This window comes from Alligator mississippiensis, chromosome 10 (assembly GCF_030867095.1).
Source record: "Alligator mississippiensis isolate rAllMis1 chromosome 10, rAllMis1, whole genome shotgun sequence".
Classification (NCBI taxonomy): Eukaryota; Metazoa; Chordata; order Crocodylia; family Alligatoridae; genus Alligator; species Alligator mississippiensis.
The window spans coordinates 18,982,382-19,001,829 of record NC_081833.1 but is presented as its reverse complement, the minus strand read 5'-3'; the positions used below and the strand labels follow the sequence as shown (position 1 = coordinate 19,001,829).

At 49.0% G+C, this 19,448-nt stretch overlaps 1 protein-coding gene and 1 long non-coding RNA gene across 4 annotated transcripts in view; one reads left to right on the top strand and one right to left on the bottom strand.

The window, feature by feature from the left end:
* The window catches only part of MED15 (mediator complex subunit 15), a 40,365-nt gene extending 24,535 nt beyond the window's left edge, over positions 1-15,830 (bottom strand). For 2 of the 3 annotated variants that reach the window (XM_059713510.1, XM_059713512.1), the window contains exons 1-5: positions 15,666-15,829; positions 8,594-8,681; positions 6,149-6,200; positions 5,013-5,042; positions 1,135-1,347 (exon numbers count right to left, since the gene is read on the bottom strand). In XM_059713510.1, coding sequence (XP_059569493.1) covers positions 1,135-1,347; positions 5,013-5,042; positions 6,149-6,200; positions 8,594-8,681; positions 15,666-15,733 — 451 coding nt within the window. In that variant the 5' untranslated portion in view covers positions 15,734-15,829. Of the gene's footprint in view, positions 1-1,134; positions 1,348-5,012; positions 5,043-6,148; positions 6,201-8,593; positions 8,682-15,665 lie in introns of all 3 variants that reach the window. The other variant, XM_059713511.1, reaches the window with a different exon arrangement.
* Positions 3,412-5,018, top strand: LOC106738447 (uncharacterized). Its single transcript, XR_001371508.3, has 3 exons — positions 3,412-3,538; positions 4,011-4,093; positions 4,742-5,018. It is a non-coding gene; the product is annotated as an uncharacterized LOC106738447 (long non-coding RNA).
* Positions 15,831-19,448: the final 3,618 nt, after the last annotated feature.

Genomic DNA, 19,448 nt, shown 5'->3' with positions numbered 1-19,448 from the left:
TCCCACAAATTCTCCAGGAACTTAAAATACCTGGTTGTCTTTGTTCGGTACCATGTTAATTCAGTGCATAAATCCACTCTGACCTCCCATGTCCATGTATGTATTACACACTTGCAAACAACATTTTTCAGTCATGGTACAACCTGTTACTTCACTTCCTACAATAAGCCAACAATTTAAATGAACAGCTTAAGAGTGTTGAAATGAGTGTTAGTGGCAAAATTCTTGTGGACGGCATCTTTTATTAGACCAATATATGGCTAAGGTAGGCGTAAGCAAGCTTTTAGGTATCATGTGCTGAGAGGAACAGAAAGAAGAGTGCTCACACTGTTCTACAAGGAAATGTTTGGGCAAAGTTTTGGCCATTCTGATGGACTCCAAAGAGACTCTCATGCATCAGCTGTCAGTGTTAAGGACAGGGGGCCACAACACAAGGGAACAACAAAGACGTAAAGAAATGAAACACTGAGGGGAATTCAAGAATTAACATTTTGAAAAGGACTCCACTAGCAATATCTCCACTCTTGCCTGAACATCAAGGAGTTGGATATCCTTTTCAAAATGTTAATTCTTGAATTCCCCTCAGTGTTTCATTTCTTTACGTCTTTGTTGTTCCCTTGTGTTGTGGCCCTCTGTCCTTATGATATAAGGTGGAGGTATCTAAAGGCAAACCTTCCTCTTCCCCTGGCTGATTGATACTAATCTATTTTTTCCATATTAATGGCAAAGAGCAAGGATACACTGGAGTCCTCACTCTTCCTCCCAGGACTGAAGACAGCACTGAAGACAGTCCTAGAATGTACTCTGTAATTCTCCCAACATCCTTCCACTTTGGAAAGGGTTCTGCCTTAGAAAAATGGTTCCCAATGCTTTTTATACTGCAAACTAGCACGGGAGAGGGACAGGGCGCACAGAGACAGCTCCTCCCTCCCAGGGCTACCCCACCACCCAGCTTTACCCCACACATGACTGCCAGCGGTGGAAGCCGCTTGCCTGGGCAGACAGACAAGGGTCCAAGCCAGGGGCTCATGTAATGACTTGGCAGCCAACGCTTCGCGGCCCAGTGGTTGGGAACCTCTGCCTTAGAAGGCTGATATCACCGGTTTATTATCTGAAGGCAAACTGAACACTTACTCTGCTGAGTAGCTGTAGAGACTCCAGGCATGCCATGAGGGGCCATCCCAGAAGTTCCAGGAGGCTGCTGCCCCGGCAGGCTCATCTGTTGCCCCATTGGCCCAAGTCCACTCATCCCACCCATTGGTGCTCCCTGTGTTCGTGAAGCCATGCCCATTCCAGCTGTTCCTGCAGGTGGGCCACCTGTTAGATTCTGCAGGGCATTCATAGGGTCTGTAAACACAACAGAAGAATTACTAATAGAAAAAACACGCAATTGTCTGCTAAGAGCTCTCCATGACAGCAAGCAACACAGAAGTCTGGTTGCTAGTGGATACAGTGTAGGACATAACTCATGATTTCTATACTCATCACTTTGAAATTAACTTAAATTAATTGACTTAGTCATGTCTGTTTCTATTCCTACACCAACAATGGGGCTAAACTAGGGGTGGGAAGAGGGACAGAGTCCAACAGAGAGACCTTATCTGGCCTGAGGCAGGTTCCTCAGTCCTGCCTGGCCCAGACACTATCCGGTCCATGGCGCATCCACCAACCCCAGGCACGCAGCAGTGCTGGTGCAACTCCACAGGTGGACTCCATTTCTAGACAGCCCAGGTGGCAGCGGCTACTTCTGGCTGATGTCACTGCTAGCCCCAGCTCCATGGAGACTGGCAGGGACCCACACGCACAGCCCTGTCCTGCCCTGCACCCACTCTGGACTCGCCCCCAGCCAGCACGGAGCAGCTTGGGATCAGCCAGGACCTAAGCACACAGCCCCAACCCTGGGCCGCTCCGCACCTGGCTCAACACACCTGGCCATGATGAGCAGTGGCAACAGCAGAGTAGAAGCTGCTGCTGGGTGAAGGGAAAAAGTGGCAACCTCCCTCTCACTGCTGCTGGGCACTTCTTGCTGTGGTGACCCAGAACCCATGCCTGGGCTGCCTGCCCTGTGGCTGCTCTCCACCACCGTCACCACCACCACTGCTGCCTCTAAGCCACCCAATGGGGCAGTGGTGGCAGTGGCTCTGGGTGACCATTGCTTCCCCTCCCACCCCTCCCCCCGTGCCCAGCAGCAGCTTCTGCCTAGCCACCACCACTACTCATTGTGGGTGGACAGTCTGTACCAGCATGGGGTAGAACAGGGTTGTGGCTGCATGCATAGGTCCTAGCTAATCCATTCCAGTCAGGGCAAGTCTGGAGTGGGTGCAGGGCAGGGCCAGGGCTGTGTGCTCAGCTGCTGCTGGGTGTTGGTGGCAGAGAGGAGCAACAGCGCACATGTTGCAGCATGGGGAAGGGTACTGACTAGCCTGCAACAGCTCCCCAAAACAGCCTATGGGGCATGTGGGCCCAAATAATTGCCCGCCCCTGGCTAAAGCATAAGAATTATTTAGATGTTAATAAAGTGCTTTAAATTTGTGATACAATATTTAAAGCTAAAAATACTCAAGAGAAAAGTCATCAGTTGCCTCCATGCTGAACTGACTAGACATGGCAAGCCCATCAGCCTCTCAGAAGAACTCTGTGCCACTGTGTGGAATATATGGTCTGGAATTCCAAAACCCAAATGCAAAGTCATAGAGTGAATCTAAGCTAGGTTCCTTCCTCCTCTGGTTAATGAGGAATGGGAGCGCTCAGGAGGCCACATGCAGCCTAAGGAAGGATTTAACAAAGTCATTCCTCAAGCTAGCACACTGCTATCTCCAAGCAGTGGCTAAACTTCAGCATTCAGCATAATCCCAGCAGAAAGTGATCATAATATAGGGCTTGGTCATGGGAAAAAAAGCACTATCAGAGAGACTGGGACTCCAAACAAATTTCTGAAGAAGAAAGGATTACAAACATTACACACATGCATGCACGCACGCACACGCGCACACACACACACACACACACACACACACACATGACAGGACTTTGCTCTGGGGTTAATAAATATTGAGCAACCCATCCTTAACCTTTGCTACAAAAAGAAGTGTAGGATTACCACATGCTCTTTTAAACAGAGATTAACATTGTACTAGAAGACATTTCTTCAGTCAGCTGCAGAGTCCCCCAGGACATATATATTTCCTGTTGTTAGGACTAATCCACACACTTATAGAACAGAGCAGATATCAAGTTCACACACCAGCAAGAGGCTCAAGGAAGGTGACAAGGAGAAACTCCTGCTGGAGAGTCCAATGAACTCCACCAGCATTCATTATGTAGGATTAATTACAACCAGGGACATGGTTTTCTGTTTCCTGCAGAAAAACACAGATTTTCCCCTTTGAAGTGTGAAACTACAGATTTTCCCCTTGAGGGCTGGCAGATTTCCAGCCTCCAAGGAGCTGAGTGGGGCTGGGGAGAGTGGGGAACAGTGATCATGATTGGAGATAGGGTGCAGGGTAGTGGGAGCAGCAGCCCTGACAGCTGGATAAACGTAAGTCTATGGGACTGGGGGGAGGGTGGGGGGTGGAGGGCCAGAACTTGAGAAATATCCAGGTATGCCCATTGGTGACATGTTCGGGGGGGGGGGGGGGGGGGGGGGGGGGGCCATGCCGCCTCAGATTTCTGCAGACAGTGGGGTGATGACCAGGGGACAGGACCTGGTGTGGGCAGGTGGATTGGGGAGAGTCGCCACTGCCAGAAGCTGCTGCCACCACTGCCAGAAGCCCCATGCCAGCCATTCCACCAAGGTGAGGCACCCCCTGCCCACCCAGCACCAGCCAGGGGGCGGGAGGGGATGACAACTCCACACCACCACTACTGCCCCCACAGCTGCCAGGTGGGCAGGGGGTGCCTTGGCATGGTGGCACAGTTGGTGCAGCGCACCTGATGGCAGCAGCAACAGCAGCAAGTCTCCCTACCAGCTGGACCACAGCAGCCTGCATCCTCCCCTTGTCCCCCCATAGGTTCCACTCCAGCTGCGCCAGGCTCTTTCCTCTGTTCCAGCGACAGCAGCTGCCACCTCCCATATGTGGCAGCCAGGCCTCAGGTACTGCTGGCCAGCTGCGGCTGGCATCCATAGTGCAAACAGGGAGTGGGCAGAATGCAGCTGCCAGGTCCTGTAGCTCTGGCCGCTGGGGGTCCCCTCTAGCAGACAGTGGGGCAGGGAGGATGCGGGTTGGGAGTGAGAGGCACCAGCAGGGCTGGAAGCCTGCAGGCTGGGAGTGAGGACACTGGTGGGGATCGGGGGGGGGGGGGTGCAGAAGATACATGTCAGGAGTAAGGGGCACTGGCAGGGCTGGGAGAACTTGGAAGAGAGCAACAGCAGCATGGGAAGGGGCAGGGCACTGGCATATCAGGGCTGCTCAGTGCCACAAAGAAGACAGTGGGGGTACAGCTGCAACTGGACCTGCGCATCTTGGCGAGTGAAGGTGGCACGGGGAAACTCTGATTTTCCACAATAAAAAAACCAAAGTCAAACATCAAAATATATAGGTATTTAGAATGTATTTTATTACAGTGACTGAGGCACAAATGGGCTTCCAAACTGCTTTAAAATTGTAAATATATCAGTAAAACTTTGTGTTCAACTGATACACATGTGCACATGTAGAAACACATATTTTGGGGGGAGGGGGGGTTTAAATCAGAATTATGAGGGGAGGTGTTAATTAGAGAATTTTTTATTTTTTAACAGAGAAAACAAGGATCCCTGATTATGACTGATCCCAACTACAAGGATAGCAACACAGAGGTTAGCAAACAAGTGCTCCATCTGACCAGACTCCAGCAGATGTACTAAAACAATTGACTTCACTGCAAAATAGCTTAAACTATTCTGTGCCCTCCTTTGCTGCAAAAGGAATAATACTTAATATTCCAGCTGTGAGCTCCACCCCCTTCTTCACACGCCACCAGAATTATAGGTTTATGGATCTTTTGTTCAATAAAGAAAAAGGAGTTCTTACCACTGACTGAGGCCTGAGATTTCTTATTGTCTAGAAAACAAAAAAAAACAAACAGGCAAGTTACATACTTTGGTGAAAAGACACGTATCTATTTTGCATTTCAGACCTACCCACAACAAGCAATGCACAAATGGTGCAAAGAATTACATTCTTCTGTATTTACATCCACTTCAACATGCCTCCAAACAGTTTACGGAGATTACCTAAAGTAGACTGTAACCCAGAGAGTAAGACCAGCATGCCAGTTGTACAATGGTGTGCTGCTGAGGCAGACACATTCTGCAATGTTAGGTCAAAGCTAACAGCACCCTACAGTGCTCTGAAGTCAGAGTTTACTCTTCAGTTGGGAACTCAATGCTTGTCTATGAAGCCATACGCTTCCAAGGATTGGGATAGACAGTTTAGGCAGTTCCACTGGACAGTTTGTTGGTACAGTACAACACAGTTTGGGAAGACTCAAGCACTTTAGGAAGGTTCATTTCCAGAGGCTTCCTCGCAAAAGAATTACAACTAAATGGAAGGGCAGATATCAGAACTCAGGATACCAGGATGACATATCTTAGAGCTTCGCTGTTTAACTCAGCTGGTTTGGTTTCCCAGCATTCTCCTCTGCATATGATGAAAGGAAAGACACTTAAAAGGAAAATAATGGTGGGAAGGCAAACTAGAGGTTTCAAGAACTTTAAGTTCCTCAGTTATACACAGACACTACAAAACAGACTGTGTATTCAGAAGCTGGGCATGGATCCCATTTGAGAAATTATGAAAGCAACTCAAGAACAACTTGAAACACAATAAATACTAAAAACGCTAATCAAGGAAGGTATTGGTCACCTCTGTTCTTAACAGACATGCAGATACACACACAAGATATCGCAGGCCCAGTGGACCATCAGCAGAGCTCTGCACAGTGTGCAGAGAACTGGCAAATTGGATGCTTATCTTGCTGGGATTCTTTGACCCTAGCTGACTTCCTGCCCCCTGGGCAGAGGCCTGGACCCGATGATCTTACGAGGTCCCTTCCAACCCTAATGTCTATGAAATCTATGAAATGCAAGAAGCCCCAAAAGCTTATTTGTCATGTTTTCCAATGAGTATTCCTAACACTGTAACAAAGACATGCAAGGCATACTTACGAATGTCTCGAAAATGGATGATGAGTCGGGCCACAAGAGAAAGATATTCATCCTGGAGACATTAAAAACAAAAAACAAAAAACAAAAAACCAAAAAAAACAAACAAAAAAAACACAAAAACAAAAACCAAGCAGCAGCTTAGCACCAAGTGGGGAAGCAAAGCAATCCATGACTCACCACTTCCCTTCATCACGCTGCCATTCCAGAGGTGTCCCTCTCCTCCCCCACAAGACCCTTGGGCTTTTCATTGTAGCGCCTTTGCAGATAGCAATCTGCTCAGGAATGAACAAGGGCAGGGCATGTTTCTAATAAAAAAGTCACTGTGACTAACTGCACAGGGCAGGAAGAGAAACAGCACATTCTTACAAGAAAGGGTAGGCAACTGCAATTACAGCAGTACTTTGTATACATTTACAGAGAAGAAAATTTATTTCTGCTTCTCTCTTACTTCTTGTACTCTACCTCCTCCTGTTGGAAGTATTTTTCTATACTTTCTTATTTAGCATTCTGATTTACTTTAAGCCAGACTTGAGCACTGTCACCTTCCCACTGGGCAAGTTTTACTTTCAAGAAAATGTAGTATTTAAAAAGGGTGATGAACAAACAGCCCTAAAGACTGAAGTCCCCAGTCTACCCACAGAACAGGCAAAATAGAGAATAGAAGAGCAAGTGCATAAAGGAATCATCGCAGTACTAAGAAATTAGTCCTCCTGTCCTTCTCATCAGACTACCGGGACTGCCAATAGGGATGTTATTTGTGACGGCAGTTTTCAAACTGGGAAGAGCTGGGCATACTCCAAGACAGTGGGCATGCTGGGCATGCTTTAAGATAGTGATGCTACATGATTCTATTTTGCGTGGATTAAAAGCAAGGGTGGGCAAAATATGGCCTGCCAAATTATTCTCTCTGGCCTGCAGCTGCTCCTCTGAAGGAGAATTGTATCTGGCCTACGGAGGCACTGAGCTCCCGGACAGGCTTCTCTCAGCCGAGGATGTCTGCATGCAGCTCCAACCTTGCAGCCATTCACAGACATCGGCGGCCTGACCGCTAGCAAGAGCCAAAGCTCAGGTAAGGTTCTCCCTGTTGTTGGTGGTGGAGGAGGGTGCAGGGGAAGAAGGCCAAGGAACCATGGGTTATTCAGTCCTCCTGGGCCAGGCTAGGGCCTGGTAGGAGCATGGGTGTCGCTAATGTGGGGCCACAACGTGTTCCTGCATACAGCTCCCAGCCCCCTTGTCCCTACACCTCCTTCCCCACCCAAGTCTCCAACATGTGGCTGTACCAGTGCCACACTGTGTTCCCATGTGCTGCTTCAGGCCATGTGGGCCTAGCGGGAGTTGCTGGCGTGGCTCATGTCCAACCCAGCCACATGCCAGGGATTCAGGGTGGGGGAGGGGGGTGCAGGGAGAGCTGCAGGGAGCGTGTGTGCGCGTATGTCTGTCTCTGCGCACATGCATGTATGTGCATGTAGTCCTCAACAACTCAACAAAACTCACTAAGTGGCCCTACTGCCCAAATAAATGCCAACCCTTGGCTTAAAGGAAGAAGGCAGTTTCAAGCACATGCAAGGCCAGAGTATCCACTACTTCACCACTGTACAAGTGCTAGGACCATCTAGGGACAGCAACTGAAATGGCCAAAATATTTTTAAGGGGGAAGATCTCTATAAGAACAAGTAGTAACTAACACTTGCACTTGACACAATGTAATGGCCTCTAAAGATTTCCCCAGAGACTCGGGTTTCGGTTTAGTTTTGCACAGAGACATTTGCTACAGTCTGACAGCCAAACCTCCAGAAAGGCTTTGGGTTTTGCCCCTATAAACACAGCCCTTCTATTGTTCCCCCGATCATTCCTAAATAGTGCTAAACTGTACATGAATAAGCCGGCCTGGTGCTGCTGTGCTCCCCTTGCCTCCAGCTGCTGCTCCTCCTCCTACTCCTGTCCCCTGCTGTACTGCTCCTGCAGGTAGAGGGGAAACTTCAGCCTGGCTGCTCCTGCTGGAGGTGAAGGGAACACAGGAACATCTGACTGGCTGCAGCTGCACTGGGAACAGTCTCACCAGAAGCTGCGGGCTGGCTGGGGCCAGGGATGGGGGTAGTGCAGGTGTGGGCTGCTTGGATGGGATTCAGCCCAAGGTAGAGCATTGCAGGGGCAGCCACAGGCCGGATCCAGCCAGTTGGCAGACCATATTTTACCTGCCCCTAGACTACAGTAATTTACTGAACTGACTTGGCCCAAAGCCCAAAATTTCCCATCTCAATACTGTACACTTGAAGTGTGTGTGTTCCCTCAGGATAAAGAGATCCTATATCGTTATCATGGTATAACTAGGTATTCTGGCCAGATAAGCTAAACATCTGTGTGTAATTTGGAGTGCAACTTGTTTTTAACTCCTCCCAATGTTCAACATAAAATTCCTCTTAGAAATACAAGGAGATACTTTACCCTTGATTTAGCCTTCATAAAAACATGACTCTCCATATCTTTGCTGGATTTATTGTGGGCAACACCAGCCTTCCTCATCGCCTCATCACTGAAAAACAAGAGAGGTTGTGAACAGAGGGCAACAGGAATCCCCTTCCCTGTTTAATATGGAGCTGGCTGGCAACTTTTCACCACTTAATTGCTGATAATTCCATTAATAAATTGAGAGCCAATGGTATTAGGTTCCATCCTTTCTACATCCAATCCCATTGATGTAAACAGGAAGTATTCAGGGAAATGCCAACACATCAACACAAGAGTGCTCTGATCATTTACCTAATTTCTAATAGAAGAAGCTGCTGAGGTAGGAGCTACCTCTTATAAGGTTGGAATAAGAAAATCAGCAATTAATTTCCATTCAAAGTGCCCTGGAGACCACTTTCTCATGTCCGGACCAAAGAAAGCACCTTTCCAGTTACTTCATCTTTTCAAAGCAAAACTAAGCTGCAGTTAAACTGTGTCACTGAAATGAGTTCAACATGCCAACACAAAGCACTCCTTGTAATCATCTCCTTCCACCACTCCAGAGAAGCTTGCTCCTTCAAGCTTCTCTATACAAGGAAGTTACCAGACAGTAAATTATAGTGTCAGTTTACAGCACTGGCTCCTCTGCACTAAAGGCCTACTGGACACTCAGTGCACAGCAAGTGAAGGGTAGCGTACTGCACTTAGGACATCATCTATATGAGCGGAATAAGATCCCTCTCACTGCGCATACAAGCGTCCACAAGGGCACTTACTGTGGAGTAGCTAGTTTAACATAAACTTACACCCTAGTTTACTGGGCGGTAGCTTCATCCATAGAAGAAAAGCCTTTAGAGCAGCAATTCTTTGGAGCAAGAAGTAAGTTTTTACAGCATCCAGCACAATGGTGACCAGTCCTGTCTGACAATGCCAAGGATTCACTGCTTCATGTAATAAAGCACCAGGCCCCATAAATTTAATATATTATTGGTAGGGTACATCATTTCACTTGCACACAAAAAGTCTAGTGATACAGATTCACCACCTCCTCAGGGTTCACAACTATGAAGCAGCAGAAGAGCAATAAACCATCATAATTCAAACAAAAGCTACTGTTATTTTGGGAGGCAGAAGGTAGGAAATCTTCAGTGCCAAGTGCCTACACATTACCATTGGGATCAGGCCTTATCATTAACAGCAAAGTTCATTTCCCTTTATTGGCACAGTATGCTGGACAGAAGTTATGAAATCAGTGGCTTTTGGATTAGGTGAAAGATAGGTAAATTGCCAAAGACATGTCTCTGCTCAGAGGAAACTCCTTTTTCCTTTGTCTCTCTGCAATGATCTATACTTACCAGGGGTGCACCAATAGAGATTCTGGGGGCTGATACAGATAGATGATTTTTAAGGAGGCATATCGGCTGATACCGATCTGATTTCTGATACACAGCCTGGCAGCTTGAAGAGCTGCCTCCAGCTGGTAAGTCGGTTGTGGTGGAAGGGGTGGGGAAGGGGAGGGGCGTGGGGGGCAGATTGAGGCCCCTGAGGTGAGGAAGGGAGTCAGGCTAGGGCAGGGGCTGCCCATCAGGGGCAGGGCAGGGTGCAGGATGGAGCCACAGCTCATCCAGGGATGTAGGGGGTGGCTCCCACTACTGCATGCACCCTGGAAAGGCACAGAGGTGGGGTATGCCCCCCGGATCTGCGCAGGGGCTGGGCAGGCTCCGCTCAGGGCAGGCGGTGGCAGCGCTGGGAGCGGGGCTACAGAGGGGCTACAGCCACCCCAGAATTCGCCAGACCCCTCAACTGCCATGACCCGCCCCTGAGCACAGCCCAGCCCAGCCCCCTCCAGGAAGAGCCTGGCAATGCTATGGCCCCAGCCTGCAGCTACAGCCCACCCCAGGCAGATCTAGGGGCACCCCCCCCCACCACCACCACCCTCGTGCCCTCCTGGGGTGCGCAAATCAGCAGGAGCCTCCTCCCCCCACGCCCCTCCAGATGAACAGCAGCTCAGTCCCACACCTGCCCTGGCTGGGCAACACCTGCCCAGCCCCACTCCCTCCCTCACCACGAGGGCCTTGATCCCTCCACGCTTCTTGCCTTCCACCACAATAGACTTACCAGCTGCACATAGCTCTCCACATTGCTGGGCTATGTTCCTTGCCACCTACGTGCTGTGCTGCGTCTGTATGCATGCACAGGGCATTTATCAGCCACATCAGGCCAATTTCCAATATAGACAATTTTCTTTATATCAGTACCGATTTGATATCGGACCGATGTATCGGTGCACTTCTAATACTTATGCCTTGGAGAAATTTAGTACTTCTTCTTGCTACTTGGGAGGATAAACTAGATTTATTTAAGGAATTCTAAAACTCAGTATCGTTAAATTCTTATTTCTGATACATTTTAGTGTGCTACAAAATGGGGAATGATATATTGCTTATTCACTACATAATTAAGCTCTTGCTCATGATCTGAGTCAAGCAGCTTCATTAGGATAGCAACTAGAACTTATCCTGATGAGAAACACTAGCATGAGGTATACGAACCTCCTCACAGACGCAGACCTCCCACATGGGGGAAGGCCTCTGATTATTTTCCCAGCCCATCACAACCACAGCCCTGCCAGGTTGCTCCAGATAATTCCCCATCTTCCCCTGCAGCTATATTCAACACAGTTAGAGGTGCACTGATAAAGATTTTTGGGGCCAAGCCTGGGGGGAAGGAAGCTTGCATGCGGTGGCAGCTGCTGCTGCTCTGCATCTGGCCATGCGCCATAGCCCCCTCACCCCCCCGTCCGGTTGCCGGGGGTACACTTACTTTAAAAGGTTGAAAACCCCTGCTCTAGAGCCATAGGGACAAAACTAGGAGCAATGGCCTCAAACTCTAGCAGGGAAAATTTACATTGGAGATTCAGAAAAACTTTTCGACTATGAGGGTGGTTAAGCATTGGAATAGGCTACTACAGAGGCTGTAGAATCTCTATCGTTGGAAAGTTTTAAGAGCATGTTTGACAATAGGTGGGGTGGTTTAGCATGAAACCTTGACCATGCGACCTTCTGAGGTCCCTTTGAGCTCTACTTTCCTGTGATCCTATTATATAAATCAGACATAGGACCATACCGTGGAAGATGCAGCAAACTGAATGACATCTAGCTGAGTCACTGCCAGTGATGTGTACTTAAAGAGCAGTGTTCACAGTGCTGCCGATGCTGGTATATTAACAACAGTGGTTTAAGTATTTTACCAGTAGGCAGATAAGTAGAATTTGTTACAATGTAAGTAATAAGCAGCAAATTGGGACTGGTAACTGTTATGCAATTAAGCAATTATGCACTTAACTGGAATTATGCACTTACTATGCACTAAAGGCCTGTAAGCGCATTACAATGGAATGGTAATATACAGCATCAAAGGCACCTTACAAATTTAACTATGAAGCTCCTGTAATATAACAGGGCTAATACTTCTTACATATTACTTCTTTATATGGTTCCCCGATGGGAGACTTTTTTTAAACATGTTTCAATAACTTAGCTTCCCTGTATTATTTGATTTCTTTTTTCACCCTCAAATTAAAGTTTAAGGACTATTACTTTACCTTCCCTCTGTCCAAAGAGTAGACTAAGAAAGTGAACCATTTTTGTATTATTATTTAGAGTCAGAAATGTTTATCTGCATTCAGCAGTGTAGACACAGAGGCAGGCACCCAGTACCAGAAGCACTGGTCATTTTCAGTTGCTGCTGTGATCACAACTGCCACTGTGCTGCATTTGCCAAGAGCAGCCACTTTTTACTCTCCCCACCCATTGTGGTGCAAGGGTGCCAGATGCCAGTACACTGCTGGCATTGCCCATGCTATAGTACTGTCTGCTACCATCCATGGGAAACCTGATATTAATAAAATTGGTACAAAGTTTTTCTTGTTCTAGCTGCTTACTCACAAACACCCACAGCATTGCCCTCCTATTCACAAGTGTAAATAAAAAGCTCAAACACGCCTGCTAGCATGCCCTGCCATTTGGCAGATAGTTGGAAGATGTAGGGTCTAGAGAAGCAGGTCCTTTACTGGGAACACCCTTATGCTGCCCATGGAAAGTCGAATGACAGGGAACAATTACAATTCAAATTCTTACAAGATTTAGAGAAAAAATAATACCCAAGTTCCCAGCCACTGGAAGGTATAAATGCAACCCAAATGCTAACTTGCACCTTCTTGTCTATGTACTTATAGTACACAAGGGATGGATACAATTAAACCAAGTCATCAGCAAAGAATACCAATACTCACAGCTCTCATTCACCTTGCTCACTGCTGCCCTAGACAAAGCTTCTGAAGCTTTTGATAGTTGCAAAAACAGCAAATTACCATAATCTCATTCCAAGAGCAGGAATCATAGATGTACACCAGAGGGCTGCCTCAGCTTCCCAAGCAGCCACACATAGGAAGTGACAGTCACAATATCTTTTACTGCCACCCATGAACAAAGTATCCAGAGTGAATCAAGAGACAGAATCACAGACACACAAAGACATTTGTGGTCCCTATGCACTCCTCCAACATTTCCCTCTCCCAAGGACTGTAGCTTTCATTATCCAGAATGGGCCAATTATTTCCAAACAGCTAGATATGATAGAAAAAAAAAACAATATGTTGATTTGATTTTAAAGTAATATAAGGCTTGAAGATCATCTACTACTGATACTGCCTGCCCCTTCCGCTGAGACACACACACACATCGTCAAGACTGAACACTGCATTACCTTTCACACTAAGGACACTGGCAAGGGAAATCAAGTACCAGTTTCCACTCACTGGAGAACTCCAAAGACAAATGCAATGAAGCACTTCTACCCGTCCCATAAGGCTCTGCAGGGAACTTAAGAAAACGCACTGATCAATAGTGTTCAAGGCTGTTTAGAACTGCAAGCAAACTAGCATGGATGCTTGACCCGCATTCAGTCACAATATTCAATTGAGTAAGGATGGCATTTCCAATGCATACTTAACATCAGAGTGATAGAGGAAATTACATCCAAAGCAGCAGACCCATTTAAAGAGACTTACAGAGTCAGTAGCAATAGCCCCTAAAGATGGGGCACATTAATTTTTCCAACAAGTTTTTTAATCACTATATTTAAAAACATTCTTAATACTTTTCAGTTTCATAATAACAAGCCAAACATTCTCTGTGACACTAAGGGAGAACTGGAAGATACATGCATGGGCCACTGAGCCGTGCAGCTGTTTAACAGGACCTTGTGAAACACTTCCAGTAGGTACAGGGAAGTCCCACATGGTCACTATTTAATTACTTCCTTCAAATACTAGTCACATGGGACTCACTGAAGGTGACATGGAAAGCATAGGAAGAGGTAGAAGAAATAACTGACCAGAACTCAAATATTCACGTGCAACAGCTTGCAGCCATGCTGCTATACGGTAAAATGAACACATGTATCTATTACAAACTGTCATTTGATTCCAATCACATCACATGAAAGGCAGTTAAATTAGTGGTCTCACATGTACCACATGCAAGTCCCTTTTCAAACACTCCACTGTAATGCTGGCATACCTATACCCAGCAGTGGGGTTTTGTTTAAGTAAGATATTTGCTTAGACTTATGGCAAACAAGACATGGTATGATGATGCACACTGTGATGCGCTGTCATGTGCAAACCACAAAAAGGTTTTAAACCTGATTAAAATGGCATCAGTACGTTTGTAGCAATAATATAACCTAGATACCAGAAAGAATCTGTGCAAGAAACCCTACAAACCAGGGAGTTATTTTAACACTTTAATTTCTCAACCACCAGAGAGAAAACAGTTAACTAACACCCCACAGTGTAAAAACCATGTTACCCTAAATAAGGACACAAGAATTGCCATTTACGGGGTCAGACCAAAGGTCCATCTGACTAGTGTCCCATGTCATACAGAGGCAGAGAGTGGATGCTGAAAGAGAGGGTGAACTGGGTCTGAGCAGGGCTTTTTCTCTTGTTCCTCTCCCACTTGCAGCCTCCAACATTTAAGCTCTAAGAGGTTCTCTGACTCATAAGCTGCAGCCCTCACTCCAATGCTCAATAGCTACTCTTTCCTTCAAGAATTTGTCCAATCCCTTTTTTTAATCAGGCTAAATCAGCAGTGCCCAACCTTTTTCCTTAGCAAGCCTTGAAGGCAATGCCAGGTAAGCCTGCAAACCACAAATCTTAACTGGATGGCCCTGATTCAGTGCCCAGGGCAAGTACAGCCCCATCCAGCCAGGGAAGGGACCCTGACCCAGCTTAGTGGGGGAAGGGGCATGGGCCACACCCCAGACCTGCAGGGGGGAAGGGGCCCTGGCCTGGACACATGGGGAAGGGGCTGTGAGGGGAAGGGGGTGGCTCTGACTGACCACAGACCTGATGTCATGACTCCATGTCATGGCTCCACAGGCCAGAGGTTGAGCACCCTGGGCTAAAGGATCCTCTTACACCAGCTTATTTTGCTTGTGTTTGCTTAAGCTGCTGCCAGGAGCCTTCCACTCTAGAGAGGCAATCGCCCTCCATTGCTCGCAGGTCACTGGGAGAAAGCCGGTGCAACAGGACCAAGGAAGAGGAGCCAATGCGGGTAACTAACTCCTCGTTTCTGCTGGGGGGGGAGGGGCAGGGGGAGTCCAATCCTATGACGAGGCAGGTGACTTTGCAGCAGCCCACTCAGGCATCCAGGGAGCAAGTGGGTCCCTCCCAAACGCAGCCCCCACCCATCCCCGGGGTGGCTCTGGGTCCAGGCGGGCCCGTTACACACAAACCGGGGGCTCGAAAGCGGGAGGGGCGAGGGCCGGGCCGGGCACGGGAACGGACACGACTCCTCCCTCGGGCTCGGGCTCGTGCTCTGCGGGGCGGCCGACCCCGGCTCCCCTCGGGGCGCGGAGGCCCGGAGGCGGGGGCGATGACGGGACGAGCTGTCCCCGGCCGGCGGGCGCGGGGAGGCCCGGACGCAGCCCCTCAGCGGGGAGCCGGCGCGGCTGCGGCCTACGGCGGCGGCCCCGCTCCGGCCCGGCTCGGCCCCGCACTCACATCTGGCTGACCAGCTTCTGCCGGAAGTTGGCGCTGCGCCAGTCGCTGTCCTGCCCGGACACGTCCATCGCCGCCACCAGTCCCGGGCCCCGCTGCTGCTGCTGCTGCTGCTACCGCCGCCGCTGCCGCCGCCACCGCCTCCGCCACAGGCTCACCCGGAAGTGGCAGCGACTTCCGGCGCGGGAGGGCCCAGGGAAATGTAGTCGGCTGGCCTCGTTCTCGCACAAGGCCGCGCGCTGCACGCTGGGAAATGTAGTTGGACGGTTTCCCGGCGCGTGCTGTAGACGTCACTCCGGCAGTGGGTTCCTTTCGCTGTGCGCCCCTCCTCCCTGTCCGGCCCGGGGGGTTCCCGCTCTGCAGTGGAGACACGCGCGCGCTCCGGCCGCTGCTGCTCCCCCGGGGGGTCGGGCTCCTGGAGCCGGGGGGTGCGGGCACGCCGCTGTGGCGCCCGTTAACAAGCCCACGCGCCGTTAGACTTGGTGTTAAAAGTCCCTACACCCGAGCGCTGCTCGTCATGTCCTGGGCCAAGGCACCTTACTGGAAGAGCAGTGAGGCGCTGGCGGCCTCCGTGCCAAGTGCCACACCCGGCTGAAACCAGCTGAGAAGACAGGTTTCCTGCCAGTTGAACAGGCTTAGCAACAAAAAGGGCTTTGCACACTATTTCTCCCAAGTTTTCCTTAAAAGGGTTTGCTTTGCCTATCGTCCTTTTCTCTAAATGGTTTGTCATTAAGTGTTTATACTTAAGGGTGTCGGCAGTTTGCTGCCATTAAAGATGTTCAATACTTAAAGATCCTCCCAAACAGTTGTACTGCTCAGTCCCTTCTGACAAAGATCACAACAGGAAGTCATCTTGGTATGGGCCTGTAAATATTTGCTATCTTGCTTAAACAAGCTTAATTGAGCTTCGAGCTGGTGAACAGTTCAAAATCTGTTGCTTTCTGTTCCTCCCTACAAAGTCATCCCACCCTACTTCTTTCTGCAGAAGAGAAACACATCCGTGTTACTTCTTCATTACACCCACAAATGTGCTAGAAACAACTGGGTAAAGGATAACCCACTATGCCCTATTTCTCATTCATATAGACAAAATGTCATTGTTACATAAAGAACAGCTGGGCACAGAAAGGAGTTTTCCCCTCAACTGCAGAGATAGTGGCTACAAATGTGGAGATGTAAAGTAAAATAATTGCAATAAAACCCCAAAATACGGCAATTTTAAGAACAGACAAGCATGAATGGCATATAGCCTCCGGAGGCTGGGTGGGGCACAGCAGCCACCAGCCGGCGGTAGGGACATGGCAGCAGCGAAGGAGGAGCTCCTGCAGGCGGCCACAGCAGTGTCGGCGCCAGGGGGTCGCGAGTTCCCGTCGGTTGGCAACCACCTGCAGACACCACCACACCACCAGCAGCATTGGCTGTAGCCAGTGGCAATTGGGGAATGCCCACAAATGGTGTCAGCGGTGAGGGTGGGGGGTGAGCAGTGACACTTTTTACCATGACATCAGGGCCAGCTGCGGCACTTTTTGCAGCGGGTGCACCGCCAGTCTCAGGGGGCGCACCCCTTACATGCCACCAATGCAGACAAGGTTATTTGGGTAAATCTGATATCCTTTATTAAACCAACTCAAATAGTTGGAAAAATATAAAAGCTTGCAAAGAAGAATTTTTCCAACTATTTGAGTTGGTTTAATAAAGGATATCAGATTTACCCAAATAACCTTGCTTCCCTCTGTCCTTAGACCAACACGGCTAGAACCTACACCCCTGTAACAGTTAAGAACAAGGTGTTTACTGGTCAAGTTCAGACTCTTGCTCAGACGACTCTACTTCAGTCTCATATACCAAGGGTTTTTAACCTTTTTGGGTCAGTGTATCCCTGGCAGCCAGTGGAGAAGGCAGGAGTCCCCTGGCAGCCAGACAAACAGGACTGGTGGGGGTCTCCCGCAGCTGATTGGCAAGCATGCTGGTGGCAGCAGAAGTACCAGCAGTGGTGCCTGCTGCCAAGTACTCCCTGAGGCCATCCCAAGCACCCCCAGGGGATACCCCCGGTTGAAAACCCCTATCATATACTGTTAGAGGACTTGAAATATAATGGTTGGCTATGATCAATAAGTGTAAAGTGTTTAGAAGAGGCATCTAAAGATAAATATTCCCTTTCGTCAGCTGATTCAGATCTGCTTTTCCCTTAAAAGGACAAGTGGTAAAATGCACTCAAGTCCTCAGTCATCCTTCCAAGTGCAGTCAAGAAATGCACTATTTTCCTCCTTTCATTCACTTTCAACCTTGAGAAAGCATCTACATGGGGGCTTAAACTAGCAAGAGTACATTGAACATTCTCACCACAGGGATTCTCAACCAGGGGGCCAAGGCTCCCGGGGTGCCTTGAAACACTTTCAGGCGTGCCGTGGGGTGCCACAGGATGTTAACACTATTTGGTGTGCAAATATGATTCACAAGATAAACCCAGAGTTACAATCATAGAAAATGAGGGTTGGAAGGGATGTCAGGAGGTCATTTAGTCCAATCCCCTGCCCAAAGCAGGACCGTCCCCAACTAAATCATACCACCCAAGGCCATTTTTGTTGCCATTTGGTGTACTCCCTCCAACTTGTCCACATCCTTCCTGTAGTTGGGGGGGGGGGGGGGGCGGACGACACACTACTCCAGATGTGGACTCACCAGTGCAAAATAGAGGGGAATAATCGTAGTTGTTTCATAGTTGTTATTAGGGGCTGGAAGGGACCTTACAGATAATTGGGTCCAGCACCCACTGCACTTGGGCAGGAAAGACTGCTGGGAGCAGATGACCCCAGCAAGGTGGGTGTCAAGATGCTTTTTGAAGATCACCAGGGTAGGTGACTGGACCACCTCTGGGGGGGAGCCTGTTTCAAACCCTTGGCACTGGACTTGTAAAGAAGTTTTTCCTTATGTCTAGCCTGAAGTGATCCTCAATCAGTTTGTGCCCATTATTTCTTGTCCTCTCCTGGGGGCCTTGGTGAACAGATGCTCCCCCAGGCCCTGATGTACGCCCTTGACATACTTCCAGGCTGTCACCAAGTTCCCTCTGATTCTTCTCTTCTCCTGGCTGAACAGTCTCATGTTTTTCAGCCTCTACTCATATGACCTGGTCTCTAGGCCTCTAATCATGCACGTGGCCCTCCTTTGGGCTCTCTTGAACTTGTCCAATTCCTTCCTGAAGTGTTGCACCCAGAACTGGACACAGTACTCCGGCTGTGGCCTCACTGAGGCCCGGTACATCACTTCCCTCGATCTGCAGGCAAGCTCCTACTAATGCAGCCCAGGATGCTGTTACCCTTTTTCACGACTGGGGCACACTGTTGGCTCATATTCAGCTTATTGTCCCTTATGTCCTGCACCAGGAGCACCCTGTGGCAATGTAGGAACCTCCTGATGTATAGTCACACTAAGCTTGAGCAAATGGACTGTGTTAAAACGTTTCTGAGCACAGTCCAGTCCTACTACTGGAAAGTGGTGGGAGAGGACGGAGAGGACATAGTCAGCTCCACCTGGAAAAGGGACACGTGGCACAGGCTGTTGAAAGCCCCCCCCGGAAGGGCAGTGGACAGGGAGAACGAAGGGGACAACGAACGGCACAACTGGACCCGGAGACAGCGAGGGGGACGACAGGATCAGCCGCAGTGGAAGCGACATCGACAGTGACAAGGACAGAGAATGAGCAGAGAATGTAAACCCCAGATCGGGACTTGCACTCAGGGGCTGCGTTTGGGTTAGGGAAGAGCAGAGGCTGGGCGTGTGTGGGCG